Source organism: Phycodurus eques, chromosome 2 (assembly GCF_024500275.1).
Source record: "Phycodurus eques isolate BA_2022a chromosome 2, UOR_Pequ_1.1, whole genome shotgun sequence".
Lineage (NCBI taxonomy): Eukaryota > Metazoa > Chordata > Actinopteri > Syngnathiformes > Syngnathidae > Phycodurus > Phycodurus eques.
The window spans coordinates 6,333,194-6,350,991 of record NC_084526.1 but is presented as its reverse complement, the minus strand read 5'-3'; the positions used below and the strand labels follow the sequence as shown (position 1 = coordinate 6,350,991).

General features: G+C 46.9%; 1 protein-coding gene across 6 annotated transcripts in view; it reads right to left on the bottom strand.

Moving 5' to 3' along the window:
• Nucleotides 1-17,798, bottom strand: part of dis3l (DIS3 like exosome 3'-5' exoribonuclease) — a 79,407-nt gene that overhangs the window by 20,100 nt on the left and 41,509 nt on the right. For 5 of the 6 annotated variants that reach the window (XM_061665098.1, XM_061665079.1, XM_061665124.1 and 2 more), the window contains 4 exons: nt 9,903-10,064; nt 9,514-9,764; nt 8,360-8,452; nt 6,272-6,560 (listed from right to left, as the gene is read on the bottom strand). In XM_061665098.1, coding sequence (XP_061521082.1) covers nt 6,272-6,560; nt 8,360-8,452; nt 9,514-9,764; nt 9,903-10,064 — 795 coding nt within the window. The remainder of the gene's footprint in view (nt 1-6,271; nt 6,561-8,359; nt 8,453-9,513; nt 9,765-9,902; nt 10,065-17,798) is intronic. The other variant, XM_061665088.1, reaches the window with a different exon arrangement.

Genomic DNA, 17,798 nt, shown 5'->3' with positions numbered 1-17,798 from the left:
CTAAAATGAACATTTGACTCGAGGTTCTTTATAACCAGTATCAATATCAAACCTATGAACTAAAAGCCAATGTGTGTGGAACTAGCCTAATAGACTTATCCATCCATCCATCCATCCATCCATCCATTTTCTACCGCTTATCCGGGTCGAGTCGCGGGGGCAGTAGCTTTAGCAGGGACGTCCAGACTTTCCTCTCCCCAGCCACTTCATTCCCTCTCTCCCAGCCACTTCGGGGGGATCCCGAGGCGTTCCCAGGCCAGCCGAAGGACGTAGTCTCTCCAGCGTGTCCTGGGTCGTCCCCGGGGTCTCCTCCCGGTGGGACGTGCCTGGAACACCTCACGAGAGAAGCGTCCGGGAGGCATCCGAATCAGATGCCCCAGCCACCTCATCTGGCTCCTCTCGATGAGGAGGAGCAGCGGCTCTACTCTGAGATCCTCCCGGATGACCGAGCTTCTCACCCTATCGCTAAGGGAGAGTTCGGACACCCTGCGGAGGAAACTCATTTCGGCCGCTTGTATCCGGGATCTTGTTCTTTCGGTCACGACCCACAGCTCGTGAACATAGGTGAGGGTAGGAACGTAGCTTGACCGGTAAATTGAGAGCTTTGCCTTTCGGCTTAGCTCCTTCTTTACTACAACGGCCCGATACAAAGTCTGCATAACTGTAGACGTTGCACCGATCCGCATGTCGATCTCCCGTTCCATTTTTCCCTCACTCGTGAACAAGACCCCAAGATACTTGAACTCCTCCACTTGGGGCAGGATCTCATCCCCGACCAGGAGAGGGCATGCCACCCTTTTCCGAATGAGGGCCTCAGATTTGGAGGTGCTCATTCTCATCCCAGCCGCTTCACACTCGGCTGCGAACTGCTCCAGTGAGAGTTGGAGGTCACGGCTTGATGAAGCCAACAGAACCACATCATCTGCAAAAAGCAGAGATGCAATACTGAGGCCACCAAACCGGACCCCCTCTACGCCTTGGCTGCACCTCGAAATTCTGTCCATAAATGTTATGAACAGAATCGGTGACAAAGGGCAGCCTTGGCAGAGTCCAACCCTCACCGGGAACGAGTCCGACTTACTGCCGGATATGCGGACCAAACTCTGACTCCGGTCGTACAGGGACCGAATAGCCCGTATCAGTGGGTTCGGTACCCCATACTCCCGATGGACCCTCCACAGGACTCCCAGAGGGACACGGTCGAACGCCTTCTCCAAGTCCACAAAACAAATGTAGACTGGTTGGGGCGAACTCCCATGCACCCTCGAGGACCCTGCCGAGGGTGTAGGGCTGGTCCACTGTTCCACGGCCAGGACGAAAACCACACTGCTCCTCCTGAATCTGAGATTCGACTTCCCGACAGACCCTCTTCTCCAGCACCCCTGAATAGACCTTACCTGGGAAGCTGAGGAGTGTGATCCCCCTGGAGTTGGAACACAGCCTCCGGTCCCCCTTCTTAAAAAGGGGGCCCACCACCCCAGTCTGCCAATCCAGTGGCACTGTCCCCGATGTCCACACGATGTTGCAGAGGCGTGTCAACCAGGACAGCCCCACAACATCCAGAGCCTTTAGCTGCGCCCCTCTCTTCACCCGAGTGTCCAAGACATGCGGCCGGAAGTCCGCATCTCTTATAACGTGAGCATTGAAGTCCCCCAGCAGGACGATGAAGTCCCCAGCGGGAGCGCTCTCCAGCACCCCCTCCAAGGACTCCAAAAAGGGTGGGTACTCTGAACTGCTGTTTGGTGCAATCGCACAAACAACAGTCAGGACCCGTCCACCCCCACCCGAAGGCGGAGGGAGGCTACCCTCTCGTCCACCGGGGTGAACCCGGACGCCAAGCCGGGAGCCAATAAGTATACCCACACCTGCTCGGCGCCTCTCGCCGTGGGCAACTCCAGAGTGGAAGAGAGTCCAACCCCTCTCGAGAGGACTGGTACCAGAGCCCAAGCTGTGTGTGGAGGCGAGTCCGACTATATCTAGTCAGAACGTCTCGACCTCACACACCAGCTCGGGCTCCTTCCCTGCCAGAAAGGTGACATTCCATGTCCCTAGAGCCAGTTTCTGTAGCCGGGGATCGGATCGCCAAGGTCCCAGCCTTCGGCCACCGCCTTCGGCCACCGCCCAGCTCACACTGCACCCGACCCCTATGGCACCTCCCACAGGTGGTGAGCCCATGGGAAGGGGGACCCACGTTACCCTTTCGGGCTGTGCATTTTTGCACTAAAAGTAACTTCACAGGGCACCGGTGATTTATTTTTTTTGGTTTTTTTTTAATGGATGAAACCAAATGCTATAAAACACTGATTCCTTTCCCTTCACACTGATGAGGCACAAGGTAAGTGTTTGTCATACTGTGAGACATTTATGTGAATTTTGTCCCAATTCATTATGATTGTAAAGTTGCTACGCTGAAGTTTTAGCCCAATGTTAAATTAAGCTGCTTCTTTTTTTTTTTGTTATCAGCGCTTTCGTTGGTTTGAAGACTAAAATAAATGATAAAAACCATCAGTGCAAAAGTGCAAGCAACCGTTTACCTTGTTAGCTGTCTCAATGTTGGCATAGACTTATTTTCTTGTTTCACTCACCCAGTTGACTGAGAGTTGACTTCACTGAAGCTCCGCGCCGTGTAGGCTGAGGCTCGGAGCGCGTCAGATGCTACAGATTGTGAAAGCCTCCTTTGCACAATGTAATGTTATTCAAAGTGTTGTACTGAGGCGACTGGTCATTCATTTTAACAAAGTTAAGACACGTTAGTCCCGGTTCAAATCGGCTCTCGATTCTCGATGCCCAACCCTACCAGCAGATGTGAATGTGCGTGCGAATGGTTCTTTGTTTATATGTACCCTGTGATTGGTTGCCGACCAGTCCAGGGTGTACCCCGCCTTCTTCTTCTTTTTCTTTCGGCTTGTCCCGTTAGGGGTCGCCACAGCGCGTCATCCTTTTCCATGTAAGCCTTTCTCCTGCATCCTCCTCTCGAACACTAACTGCCCTCATGTCTTCCCTCACGACATCCATCAACCTTTTCTTTGGTCTTCCTCTAGCTCTCTTGCCTGGCAGCTCCATCCTCATCATCCTTCTACCAATATACTCATTATTTCTCCACTGGACATGTCCAAACCATTGAAGTCTGCGCTCTCTAACTTTGTCTCCAAAACATCGAACCTTGGCTGTCCCTCTGATGAGCTCATTTCTAATTTGATCCAACCTGGTCACTCCAAGAGCGAACCTCAACATCTTAATTTCCGCCACCTCCAGCTCTGCTTCCTGTTGTCTCTTCAGTGCCACTGTCTCTAATCCGTACATCACGGCTGGCCTCACCACTGTTTTATAAACTTTGCCCTTCATCCGAGCAGAGACTCTTCTGTCACATAACACACCTGACACCTTCCTCCACCCGTTCCAACCTACTTGGACCCGTTTCTTCAGTTCCTGACCACACTCACCATAGCTCTGGACAGTTGACCCCAAGTATTTAAAGTCCTCCACCCTTGCTATCTCTTCTCCCTGTAGCCTCATTCTTCCCCCACCACCCCTCTCATTCATGCACATATATTCTGTTTTACTTCGGCTAATCCTCATTCCTCTGCTTTCCAGTGCATGCCTCCATCTTTCTAACTGTTCCTCCACCTGCTCCCTGCTTTCACTGCAGATCACAATGTCATCTGCAAACATCATGGCCCACGGGGATTCCAGTCTAACCTCATCTGTCAGCCTATCCATCACCACTGCAAACAGGAAAGGGTTCAGGGCTGATCCTGATGCAGTCCCACCTCAACCTTAAACTCCTCTGTCACACCTACAGCATACCTCACCGCTGTTCTGCTGCCCTCTTACATGTCCTGTATTATTCTAACATACTTCTTTGCCACTCCAGACTTCCGCATGCAGTACCACAGTTCCTCTCTGGGTACTCTGTCATAGGCTTTCTCTAGATCTACAAAGACACAATGTAGCTCCTTCTGACCTTCTCTGTACTTTTCCATCAACATCCTCAAGGCAAATAATGCATCTGTGGTACTCTTTCTAGGCATGAAACCATACTGTTGCTCGCAAATACTCACTTCTGTCCTGAGTCTAGCCTCCACTACTCTTTCCCATAACTTCATTGTGTGGCTCATCAACTTTATTCCTCTATAGTTGCCACAGCTGTGCACATCACCTTTGTTCTTAAAAATGGGCACCAGTACACTTTTCCTCCATTCCTCAGGCATCTTCTCACGCACTAGAATTCTATTGAACAAGCTGGTCAAAAACTCCACAGCCACCTCTCCTAGATGCTTCCATACCTCCACAGGAATGTCATCAGGACCAACTGCCTTTTTTATTTTTCATTCTCTTTAAAGCCTTTCTAACTTCCCCCTTACTAATCATTGCCACTTCCTGGTCCACCACACTTGCCTCTTCTACTCTCCCGTCTATCATTTTCCTCATTCATCAACTCCTCGAAGTATTCTTTCCATCTAGCTAGCACCAGTCAACATATTTCCATCTCTATCCTTAATCACCCTAATCTGCTGCACATCCTTCCCATCTCTATCCCTCTGTCTGGCCAGCCTGTATAGATCATTTTCTCCTTCTTTAGTGTCCAACCTGCCATACATGTCATCATATGCCTCTTGTTTTGCCTTTGCCACCTCTACCTTTGCCCTGTGTCGCATCTCAATGTATTCCTTTCGCCTCTCCTCGGTCCTCTCAGTGTCCCACTTCTTCTTAGCTAACCTTTTTCCTTGTATGATTTCCTGTACTGTGAGGTTCCACCACCAAGTCTCTTTCTCTTCTTTCCTGCCAGAAGATACACCAAGTACTCTCCTGCCTGCTTCTCTGATCACCTTGGCTGCAGTGGTCCAGTTTTCTGGAAGCTCCTCCCGTCCACCAAGAACCTGTATCACCTCTTCCCGAAAAGCTGCACAACACTCGTCCTGTCTCAGCTTCCACCACATGGTTCTCTTCTCTGCCTTTGTCTTCCTAATTTTCCTCCCCACCACCAGAGTCATCTTACAAACCACCATCCTATGCTGTCGAGCCATACTCTCCCCTACCACTACCTTACAGTTGGTAACCTCCTTCAGATTACATCGTCTGCACAAGATGTAATCCACCTGTGTGCTTCTACCTCCGCTCTTGTAGATCACCCTATGTTCGTGCCTCTTCTGGAAAAAAGTGTTCACTACAGCCATTTGCATCCTTGTTGCAAAGTCTCCCACCATCTGTCCCTCCAAGTTCCTTTCCCGGATGCCGTACTTACCCATCACTTCTTCATCACCCCTATTACCTTCACCAACATGTCCATTACAATCCGCACCAATTAAGACTCTCTCTCTGTCTGGGATGCTCAGAACTACATCATCTAGCTCCTTCCAGAATTTCTCTTTCACCTCGAGGTCACATCCTACCTGTGGGGCATAGCCACTAATCACATCCTACCTGTGGGGCATAGCCACTAATCACATTACATATAACACCCTCAATTTCAAATTTCAGCCTCATCACTCGATATTCTTAGCCAATTCGTCTTTTAAAATAACCCCGACTCCATTTCTCTTCCCATCTACACCATGGTAAAATAATTTAAACCCTGCCCCTAAACTTCTAGCCTTACTGCCTTTCCACCTGGTCTCCTGGACACACAATATATCAACCTTTCTCCTAATCATCATGTCAACCAACTCCCGAGATTTTCCTGTCATAGTCCCAACATTCAAAGTCCCCACATTCAGTTCTAAGCTCTGTGTTTTCCTCTTCTCTTTCTGCCGAAGAACCCACTTACCACCTCCTCTTCTTCTTTGACTTCGACCCACAGTAGCTGAATTTCCAACGGCGCCCCGCAGGTTGACGGCGCCGGTGGCGGACGTTATTAACCCGGGCCACGACCGATCCGTTATGGAATTATTTGGATGAACGCTCATATTTGTTTGGCAAGATTTTAAGCCGGCTGCCCTTCCTGACGCAACCCTCTGCATTTATCCGGGCTTGGGACCGGCCTACAGTTTGCACTGACTTGTGCCCCCAATTGGGCTGCATTAGGGTGTACCCCGCCTCTTGCCCCAAAATAGCTGGGATAGGCTCCAGTACGCCCGTGACCCTTGTGAGGATAAGAGGTACGGAAAATGGATGGATAATAAAATATGGAATAATAGCATTTCTGCCTCACAGTTTTGAGATTCAGGGTTTGAGTCTCAGGTCTGGTCTTCCCTCCTTTAGCATTTTCAAAAGGTTTATCCCCTATAGTAAGTCCTACACACTTAACACCACCAAACTATCTCACTAATACCTCCACCCCTTCCAGTTCCAATGCACCGCCTTGATCTCGCTGCGCCCGGAGGTGTCGTGCCACGTGGGTCAGTATCTCCAGAGCCTGGGTGAGCTGAGCCAACTTGGCGTCCCTCTCGGAGGAGTTAAGCTGGGTCAGCTCCGGTACCTCGGCCTGCTCGCCATTGAGAAGGGTCTGAGCCAGCTCGTAGTGGAGCTGATAGGAGGAGCGGATGATTGTGCGACCATACCACACGTTGTTGACGGCGAGCGTTTGTGCGTCAAGCTCCCACAGTAGGCTCATTGCATACCTGGATTCAACACATTTGTAGTACAACCAATCATAGAAATTGCATGTATTATATACAGTACTTAAAAAGCATGTACAGTGAACCCCTGCTATCCTTACTGTTTTTTACAGTATGCAAGCAAGTCCGAATTTAGAGTTGTGCACCTTCAATGTATCACATGCCGCAACATGCTCCTTCAGTGTATTATAGGGACATATTATGTTGTTTTAATATTCATTATCAAAGCAGAGAATATATGCTTGTGAGTATTGTTGAAAGCTGTTTGTATGTGTCGCTGATCTGTGTGCGTTAAAGTTGCAGTTGGTTCAAGGTTTATAATTACCATAACAGCTAATCTAATTTCCGTTAGCCAGTCAATGGCGTATCACATAATATGTTAGCATTAAGCTAACAGATATTCGTTAGACACAATTAAATGGTTAGGTTGTACATTTTGGTGTTTAAATAAACAATGTTTAATTCTTTTTTGTTTTATGTTTATCGCAGTAAACGTGGACAGGGCATGAGAAATAAAGAACTTGAATCCAGTACGTTCTGCCTCTATTTGGAGAACTGGATGTGCGAGTCTTCTTTTTGTTTCCTCAAAGTGATGTTCCATAATAGTCTCCCATTTCTTGACAGTGAGAGAGTGAGAACAGGTGCTAAGGAATACTTTAAAAAATTCTGTTTTAAAACGTTTAAGTGTATTTTAAGTTTAAAGTGTTTGGGAAGGGTAAAACTATATCAAAAAAATTACCGTATATGCTACAGGCCTATCGTGGATGTTCACCTGTCGCGGGTGTGTATGAAATAGGGTTACACGATATATTCTTTGAACGTCATTGCGATGTACATGTGTGCAATACTCATATCACAGGGTCTGCTGCGATGTTGGTGTACTGTAATATACAGTGTATCAACTGTAATATTGAAAGTGACGAGCAGAGGACATGTTTGGACCTGTTTGGACATGCTAATAAGATTAGCACCCATGTTACGGTAAATTATAACACTTCAAACAACACTCGGAGCAGTGCTGTATACTTATCTCCTTGTATTATAACTATGAATGAGGACGCGGGAAACAATGTACACCTGCTGCATTTCCTTGTTCACACTGCAGAATGAAACTACTGTAGGCAGGCCACGCGAGGTGCGTCCAGGGACATTGCGTAAATGGGAGTGAATACATTCCTTGAGTCTTTGGTAATACAATATGTAATTGTAGAAATTGAGTACTAGGAAACTTTGTATCATAATGCTTTAGTTAAAACACTGTATGATTGCTCTGTGATAATATGGCATATATTTTGCTTTGTAATAAAAGCGTAGACAAGATAATATATTTTGTTAATGTGGTCAACCAGAGCTGCTGGGAATGCAATGTTATCAATGTCATTTGACCATCGTTCCTGTCATGCTGTGTTGCGTGTTATTGTTTTGCACATTAAGGAGCACAGTCCTGTTTTTGGTTTGATTCCTCACTTAAAAAAAACATTGAAGCAACATGTTTTTCCTCATGTGTTTGAGAAAGCTGCAGCTGGCTACTAGTGTGAACTAAATGGGTGGCAACAATGGGGAAATGAAATGCCAGTATTTTGTGGGTAATAGCAACATACAGCATTGAAAAAAACAACTATGAACTTGTTCATTTTTGGACCGGGGAACTTTGAACTACTTTGCAGGTTTAAAAAAAAAAGTCACAATGTCATTCAGTATTGTGTAGCCCAAGTATGGAACATAGCTATACCCCACCCAGACTCTTAAGAACAAAAACTGGGGTTCACTGTAAATCAAAGAAACATAATACTCCCACCGACCTGTCGACTCCTCCCAACAGAGAGCAGAGATCTGCACTGAGAATTGCTGGCAACATGTCATACCTGCGGTCTGCAAGGTAGTAAGTTGTAGCCCTGAAACACAAGTGCGACACAGGAAATTTTGCCCATCCCATCCTCCTGCTTTGTCTCACGGCAATATCATTTTGTCCTCGGTGGGCTAAAACTGGCTGCCATGGGTAAAACCGGCCTCCGGCAAACATTGTTAGCCGTTGGTTAGGCTTGGCTAGGCCACTCACGGTGATTACACAATAATGTTAATTTATGCACAAGTAAATCAATAGGCATGGCACTCAGAGAAGTGCAGAGCAAACAATCTTAATTTGGATCAGCACCAAATTCATAGATTTACTCCTCACAAACAACATTCAAATAAAACAAATAACATCCCTGACAAAGGCACATATTTCCATGCAAATGTAAACATCTTTTATATCAAGTGCTAATTAAAAACAGAATTATAACCATTTATCTATGCAGAGCTTATATAGAATATAACCAGGTGCGCAGGTGTACATATGGGTAAAAAAACAAGGAAGGGATGCTTTTGCGATTCATCAAGCTACTTCTTTTTAATGCATAATATTAAAAACATTTGCAACACTATTTGCTTTTCAGTGCTTAAAGAGCATCCATTTCAATAGAAAGTTACATACTATTAGGTTTAGTTGTACTTATTGTATTCTTTTCAATTGAAATTGAAATTAGTCATTATTCCTGTATTTTGTCCACTGTATGAGCTTAGTCACAAAAATGGCTTAAGAAAAGTATGAAGACCACAAAAACCCACATCCTTCCCTGGGAACAAGACCCCAAAAAGTTATGTACACCCCTGAATATAAACTAACTATCAAATCACAAAACGAAGTATGATGGAACGTTTTAGAGTGGTAAACAAGAGAGTAAGTGCTCCAGCATTAAGAGGGTGATCTATTTGTCTCGACCTTGGTAAAGTCACAGGAATTTAAACAATCTCAGACTGGATTTGGAGAGAGAAATCAAGAAGCTGACTGGCAAGAGGTCTTTTTTCCACGTGGAATACTCATCCATTAACTGAATTAATGAAATTTGTTTTCACAAAGGTGATACAAACATTTGATACTTTAATACTCTGCACAAACAACTCAATCACTCACCTTGCTTGTGCCTCTAAGTCAGTGAGAGAGCCTTCAGAAACAAAGTGCGTAACATCCGCAATGTGGACCCCGAGCTCCAGCAGCTTTCCACCTGCAAGGCTGCGCACAGACAGCGTGTCATCGACATCTTCGCAGCCAACGGGGTCAATGCTGAACACCAGGTGACTCTCCCTCAGGTCCCGTCGCTCAGCCACCCGGGCAGGGTCCACCTTCCAGGGCTTCTCAGGAGAATTCAGAGGCATCTCTTTCAGCTGGGGGGAACCAGACACAAGATTAAAAAAAAAAAAAAGAAAAACAAAAAATAGAAATTGAAGTTACAGTGTGCTGTGACATTCTTCACTACATAAATTGAACATACAGAATCTATGTGTATGAGTTAGTCCTCTGACCTGTGCATCGGAGAAGGGAGGGACATGGATGCAGTTCTCTATGAGGATGGTCTGTATTTCAGTCTCAAGCTCACCAGCCCGACCCAGAACCCTCACATTGTGTCCATTAGGATACAGTGATGTGCCTTCCCATGAGTCAATGCGCACCACCACTCTGTGGTCCTGGCCAAAATCAGAAAGGGAGGTAATGTTGGCAGTGAATATCCATCCATCCATTTTCCATACTGCCTATCCTCACTAGGGTCGCGAGGTGCCGACCTCAGGTGACTGTGGGCAAGAGGAGGGGTACACCCTGAACTGGTTGCCAGCCCATTGCAGGGCACATATAAACAAACTACCATTTGCACTGCACTCACATTGACACCTACGGACGATTTCGTCTTCAATTAACCTACCATGCATGTTTTTAGGAAGTGGGAGTATACTGGCGTACCCAGAGAAAACCCAGGCAGTCAGGGGGAGAAGATGCAAACTACACACAGACGAGGCCGGATTTGAACCCAGGTCCTCAGAACTGTGAGGCAGATGTGCTAATCAGTTGATCACAGTGCCACCTGGCAGTCAATAGTGTTTGGCAAATTTATTTAAGAAATTTTTTTTTTTTATTGTATATATATTATTAGAATTATAGAATTATTCTCTCTCTCGCTTTATATATATATAAATATCTATCAATCTATATATGTATGTATATATATATATATATATATATAGTAATGGACACGCCATCAAAGATGACACCCAGCACCCCAGTCTCGGGCTACCGCCGCTCTCCCCGCCGAGGTAGACTGTAGGTGGCGAGATTCAACTTCGCATACAGACGCTACGTGAATTACAATCCAGGAGCATCAAAGCGGAGACAAAAGACACCTGGTTTTGCACCAGAACGCTAAATTAATTAACTTCCACTACCAGTCAGCTCGGAGAAAGGCGTTTCCTCCCTGCTGCGCCGGTGCGACACCTGGCCAGTCGAGCCGGGACAATGGACGGGGTACTGGCGACACCCACAGGTGGCGGAACGTCACTGCAAACGCGGATTCACTAACCACAGTCTTCACTGGACTTGACTTGGATCTAATATTTTAAGAACTTTACATGAACGCCACTAGTGACTGTATTTCTGCAAACATGAATGTCTGATGTCAAATCTGTTGTCAACTAAACCTGATGAAATGTTTCACTCCACACCACACAAATGCCACATTGCAAATAAATACTACAGTATTCTCAACAAACACATACAATTGAAATATTCGTTACAGGGATTTAAGAGGATGTGCGCGGGACAATGCAAAGCGGGAAAATGGTCTTGTTATCTTAAATCCAATAATTAATATTTTATTCCACTGGGTTTAAACCATGAAATAATCTTAAAATGGAAAAGTAACACTCAGAGGCGGTCCAGCTTCCCTTTTTGTCCCGAAGGTGGTGGGAAAGGAAGGAGGAGGGTAAACCACCCCCTTTGTTTCGCTCCGGCCTTTTTATGGGTGCTACGCTCTCTCGGGGTCAGCTCGCTTCCTTCCCCACAGAAACCTGTGGGGAAGGAAGTGGGCACCACGCGTCCGCTCCAAACGTCTTGCGAGCTGAGACACCCGGGCTCCGGCCTTCCTGCCTGGGGGCTTTTTGTGCTCCCTTTTTTCTTTTTCTTCCTCCTTTCCGCCAAATAAATCTGTTCCCCGTGCGGACCGGGCCGGCAGAACACCCGGATGCTCGACCTACCTGCCTCAACCGTGTTCAAGACACGTAAATCCAACATTGCGGTCTACTAAAAGTACAGATTAGTGCATATTTGGGTTTAAATAAACGAGAATTTGAATCCCCAGCTATATGCATTGTCACTTGATGCTTAATCTGCCAATCTCACATCACAACTCAGTTTCCTTTGCCAATGTTCGTCTGTACTTTGTTTGTTTTGTGTTTTTCTGTATTGCTTCCCTGTAGATTCCCCATGTTAGATCATGAAATTTTCCATAAAATTCACTACCTGCATTGTTATGTGTGTTTGGGTTCGAGGAAAGCCCGGAACTCTTATCAAACTTTCAGAAAGTGTAGCAACCTTCAGATTACGAGACTGATAAAAAGGTTTCTCCTCATTTTCCCTAAATTTTATCCACATAAAAAGTGACGTGGTGCCCCCTTTTACGAGATAAAATAGCTTAATTTATCCATCCATCCATCCATCCAACCATTTTCTGAGCCGCTTCTCCTCACTAAGGTCGCGGGCGTGCTGGAGCCTATCCCAGCTATCATCGGGCAGGAGGGGGGGTACACCTTGAACTGGTTGCCAACCAATCGCAGGGCACATACCAACAAACAACCATTCACACTCACATGCACACCTACGGGCAATTTAGAGTCTCCTATTCATGCATGTTTTTGGGATGTGGGAGGAAACCGGAGTGCCCGGTGCAAACCCACGCAGGCACGGGGACAACATGCAAACTCCACACAGGCGGGGCCGGGGATTGAACCCCGCTCCTCAGAACTGTGAGGCTGACTCTCTAACCAGTCGTCCACCGTGCCGCCAGCTTAATTTATAACGCGGTAATTTAAAATAACGCTAAACCGGAAGTAACGCAATCATCGCTTCCTGCTCATTCTTTTCTCCTAAATTAAATTTTTATTTAACCCGTATATGCTATATATATATATATATATATATATATATATATATATATATATATATACACACACATATATATATATATATATATATTACACACACACATATACATTAGAGATGTCCCGATCGCATTTTTTTTTTTGCACCTGAGTCTTTGATTTTAAGTATCTGTCAAGTCCCGATCTGCTACACATAACGACCAAAACTCAACATTTAAAAGAACAACCAAAAAATCAATTAGTAACAAGTAAAATAACAATATTAAAAAATATAAATAAAATACAATATACATTCAGCAAATGGAAATAATTTTAGTAATCCTAATTGACCTAAAACAGGAAAATTTCAGTCTGATTTCATGTTAGACAGTCAAGGGTGAAAATGATTATCGACTGTTCTCGCTGTGCGCGCCTTGGCCTCTTAGGGGCAGTGTGGTGTGATGCATGGATGGAGCTACACGTTTCCAGAAAAAAAAGAATAGAAGAAGAACGTTGCAGTAAAACATTAATGCAGCCCTATGGGAGGTACAAGTCAGTGCAAACTATAGGCCGGTCCCAAGCGTGGATATAGCAGAGGGTTGTGTCAGGAAGGGCATCCGGCTTAACACTTTGCCAAACAAATATGGGCGTTCATCCAAGAATTCAGAACCGGATTGCTAGTGGCCCGGGCTAACAACGTCCGTCAGCCAAGGTCATCAGAGAGGCAGGCAGGAGAGTACTTGGTGTATCTTGTTGTAGGAAAGAGAAGAACCTCAAAGTACAGGAAATCATACAAGGAAAGAGGTAAGCTAAGAAGAAGCTGGACACAGAGGACCGAGGACAGGAGACAAGAATACATGGAGATGCGACGTAGGGTGAAGGGTAGAGGTGGCAAAGGCCAAACAAGAGACATACGGGGGACATGTATGCCAGGTTGGACGCTAAAGAAGGAGAAAAAGATCTATACAGGTTGGCCAGACAGAGGGCGAGAGATGGTAAGAATGTGCAGCGAGTAAGGGTGGTTAAGGATAGAGATGGAAAGGTGTTGACTGGCGCCAGTAGTGAGCTGGATGAATGGAAAGAATACAAGATGGTGACAAATAAGATTATCTGGTCTGATGAGACCAAGATATAAACTGTTGGCCTTAATTCGAAGTGGCATGTGTGGAGAAAACCAGGCACTGCTCATCACCTGTCCAATACAGTCCCAACAGTGAAGCGTGGTGGTGGCAGCATCATGCTGTGGGGGTGTTTTTCAGCTGCAGGGACAGAACGACTGGTTGCAATCGAAGGAATTATGAATGCGGCCAAGTACAGGGATATCCTGGACGAAAACCTTCTCCAGACTGCTCAGAACCTCAGACTGGGCCGAATGTTCACCTTCAAACAAGACAATGACCCTAAGCACACAGCTAAAATAACGAAGGAGTGGCTTCAGAACAACTCCGTGACTGTTCTTGAATGGCCCACCCAGAGCCAGGAAACCCAATTGAACATCTCTGGAATGACCTGAAAATGGCTGCCCACCAACGTTCACCATCCAACCTGACAGAACTGGAGAGGATCTGCAAGGAGAAATGGCAGATGATCCCCAAATCCAGGTGTGAAAAACGGTCAAAAGGGTTCTTCTACTAAACACTGAGCAAAGGGTCTGAATACTTATGGCTGTGTGATATTTCAGTTTTTCTTTTTTAATAAATCTGCAAAAATTTCAACAATTCCGGTTTTTCCCCTGTCAATATGGGGTGCTGTGTGTACATTAATGTGGAAAAAAAATGAACTTCAATGATTTTAGCAAATGGCTGCAATATAAAAAAGTAAAAAATTTAAGGGGGTCTGAATACTTTCCGGCGGCACGGTGGCCGACTGGTTAGAGCGTCAGCCTCACAGGTCTGAGGACCCGGGTTCAATCCCCGGCCCCGCCTGTGTGGAGTTTGCATGTTCTCCCCGTGCCTGCGTGGGTTTTCTCCGGGCACTCCGGTTTCCTCCCACATCCCAAAAACATGCATTAATTGGAGACTCTAAATTGCCCGTAGGCATGACTGTGAGTGCGAATGGTTGTCTGTTTAGATGTGCCCTGCGATTGGCTGGCAACCAGTTCAGGGTGTACCCCGCCTCCTTCCCGATGACAGCTGGGATAGGCTCCAGCATGCCCGCGACCCTAGTGAGGAGAAGTGGCTCAGAAAATGGATGGATGGATATGAATACTTTCCGTACCCACTGTGTGTGTGTGAGTGTGTGTGTGTGTGTGTGTGTGTGTGTGTGTGTGTGTGTGTATATATATATATATATATATATATGTATGTATGTACACACACACACGATGGCGCCTACCAGTGTGGCCGCCTCGGTAACGCGCTCTCTAGTATTGTCTTTGTTTTTGTGTTTTTCCGTCCGTCTTTGGAGACCTTACACGACTCACTTACACAAGGGGAGACCTGCTAATCATCAAGGAGGCTACTCCGGACTTTCTGTCACCAACTTTCGAAAATCCGCTCAGTTTTTTCCCCGAGTTACTCACCGGAGAGGCGTCCGCGGTTTTCGGCGCATGGATGCGGAAGCGGCGCCACAGAGGAAAACGAGCCGGCATTCAGGTGAAACTCCGCAAGAGAGGACACAGATTGGCGTTCCCGTCGATCCACCTCGCGAATGTACGCTCCCTACCCAACAAAATGGACGAGCTTCATCTTCTGTTAAAGACCAGTAAAGACTTCGGAGGTTCCGCGGCCATGTGCTTCACGGAGACCTGGCTTTGCGACGCTGTACCCGATGGCGCCGTCACGCTTCCCGGCTTCAACATTCATCGAGCGGACCGCGACATGGAATCATCGGGAAAAACGAAGGGCGGCGGGATATGCCTCCATATAAACGAAAAATGGTGTACGGACGTCACGGTGCTCAGCACACACTGCAGCCCGCATTTGGAGTCGCTGTTTCTGAACTGTAAACCATTTTACTCGCCACGTGAGTTTGCATCGTTTATACTGGCTGGAGTCTATATCACACCGCAAGCTAACACGAGCGCCGCATTGCTAACGCTCGCCGAACAAGTCAACGAAATTGAAAAAAAACACCCTGACTCACCCCTCATTATTCTCGGGGACTTTAACAAAGCTAAACTCAACCACGAACTCCCTAAATACAAGCAGCACATCGACTGTCCTACCAGGGGAAATAATACTTTAGACCACTGCTACACTACGGTAAAAAACGCATACCGTGCTATACCTCGTGCAGCCCTGGGCTCGTCTGATCACTGCTTAATTCACTTAATACCGACGTACAAGCAAGAACTTAAATGTGCGAAGCCTACAGTGAAAACAGTCAAAAAGTGGACCAATGAAGCAAAGATGGAACTTCAAAGCTGTTTAGACTGCACAGACTGGAGTGTCTTTGAAAATTCAGCTGGCAGCCTGGATGAATATACGGACACTGTCACATCCTATATCAGTTTCTGTGAAGAGGTTTGTGTACCAACAAAATCATTTCGGACATTCAACAACAACAAGCCGTGGTTCACTGCTAAACTTAAGCAGCTTCGCCAAGCTAAGGAAGATGCATATCAGAGCGGGGACAGGGCCCTGTATAATCGAGCTAGAAACCAGCTTACTAAAGAAATTAACATTGCAAAGAGGATCTATGCAGCAAAGTTGGAAAAACAGTTTAGCGCGAACGACTCGAAATCAGTCTGGCGTGCATTCCAATCGCTGACTAATTACAAGCGACGATCCCCCCAAGCTGAGAACAATAGCACACTAGCCAACGACTTGAATACCTTCTATTGCAGATTTGAAAAGGACAGTTTCACTCCACACACCCACCCGGCCGCACCCGCGACCACAACCACACCTCTGACTTCTGCGTTAACCATCCATGAACAGGATGTGAGACGCATCTTCAAACAACAGAAGATTAACAAAGCAACAGGACCGGACCATGTGTCCCCATCCTGCCTCAAAGTCTGCGCGGACCAGCTCGCTCCAGTCTTCACTCAGATCTTTAACAGATCTTTGGAAATGTGCGAAGTTCCATCCTGCTTCAAACGCTCCACCATCATTCCAGTCCCCAAAAAACCTGCAATCTCTAGTCTGAATGACTACAGGCCTGTCGCTTTGACATCTGTGGTCATGAAGTCCTTTGAACGTCTCGTGCTGGACCACCTCAAGAGTGTCACAGGTCCCCTGCTGGACCCCCTGCAGTTTGCCTACCAAGCGAACAGGTCTGCGGATGATGCAGTCAACATGGGACTGCACTTCATCCTAGAACACCTCGACAGTGCAGGGACCTACGCGAGGATCCTGTTCGTGGACTTCAGCTCAGCGTTCAACACCATCATCCCTGAACTCCTTTCAACCAAGCTTCTCCAGCTCAGCGTCTCACCTGCCATCTGCCAGTGGATTTACAGCTTTCTGACGGGCAGGACACAGCAGGTCAGGCTGGGGGAGGCCACCTCATCCACACGCAGCATCAGCACTGGGGCGCCCCAAGGTTGTGTCCTCTCTCCGCTGCTCTTCTCTCTCTACACGAACGACTGCACCTCAGCGAACCCGACTGTCAAGCTCCTGAAGTTTGCAGATGACACCACTGTCATCGGCCTCATCAAGGACGGTGACGAGTCTGCATATCGACAGGAAGCGGAGCGGCTGGAGCTGTGGTGCGGGCGACACAACCTGGAGCTGAACACGCTCAAGACGGTAGAGATGATCGTGGACTTCAGGAGGCATCCTTCGCCACAGCTGCCCCTCACGTTGTCCAGCTGCCTTGTGTCAACCGTCGAGACCTTCAAGTTCCTGGGAATTACAATCTCTCAGGACCTGAAGTGGGCGAACAACATCAACTCCGTCCTCAAAAAGGCCCAGCAGAGGATGTACTTCCTGCGGCTTCTGAGAAAGCACGGCCTGCCACCGGAGCTGCTGAGACAGTTCTACACAGCGGTCATCGAATCGGTCCTGTGTTCTTCCATCACAGTCTGGTTTGGTGCTGCTACAAAAAAGGACAAACTCCGACTGCAACGGACAATCAAAACTGCTGAAAGGATTGTCGGTACCCCCCTACCCACCATTGAGGACTTGCACGCTGCCAGAACTAAGACAAGGGCGTGCAAAATCTTCTCGGACCGTCTGCACCCCCGTCACCAGCTCTTCCAGCTCCTTCCCTCAGGTAGGCGCTACCGATCAACGCAAACTAGAACTAGTAGACATTCCAACAGCTTCTTCCCTCTTGCGATCAACTTCTTAAACACCTAACCTATAATTCCATTACAACAAGCTGGCAATTTTTTGACTTGAGTTCGTT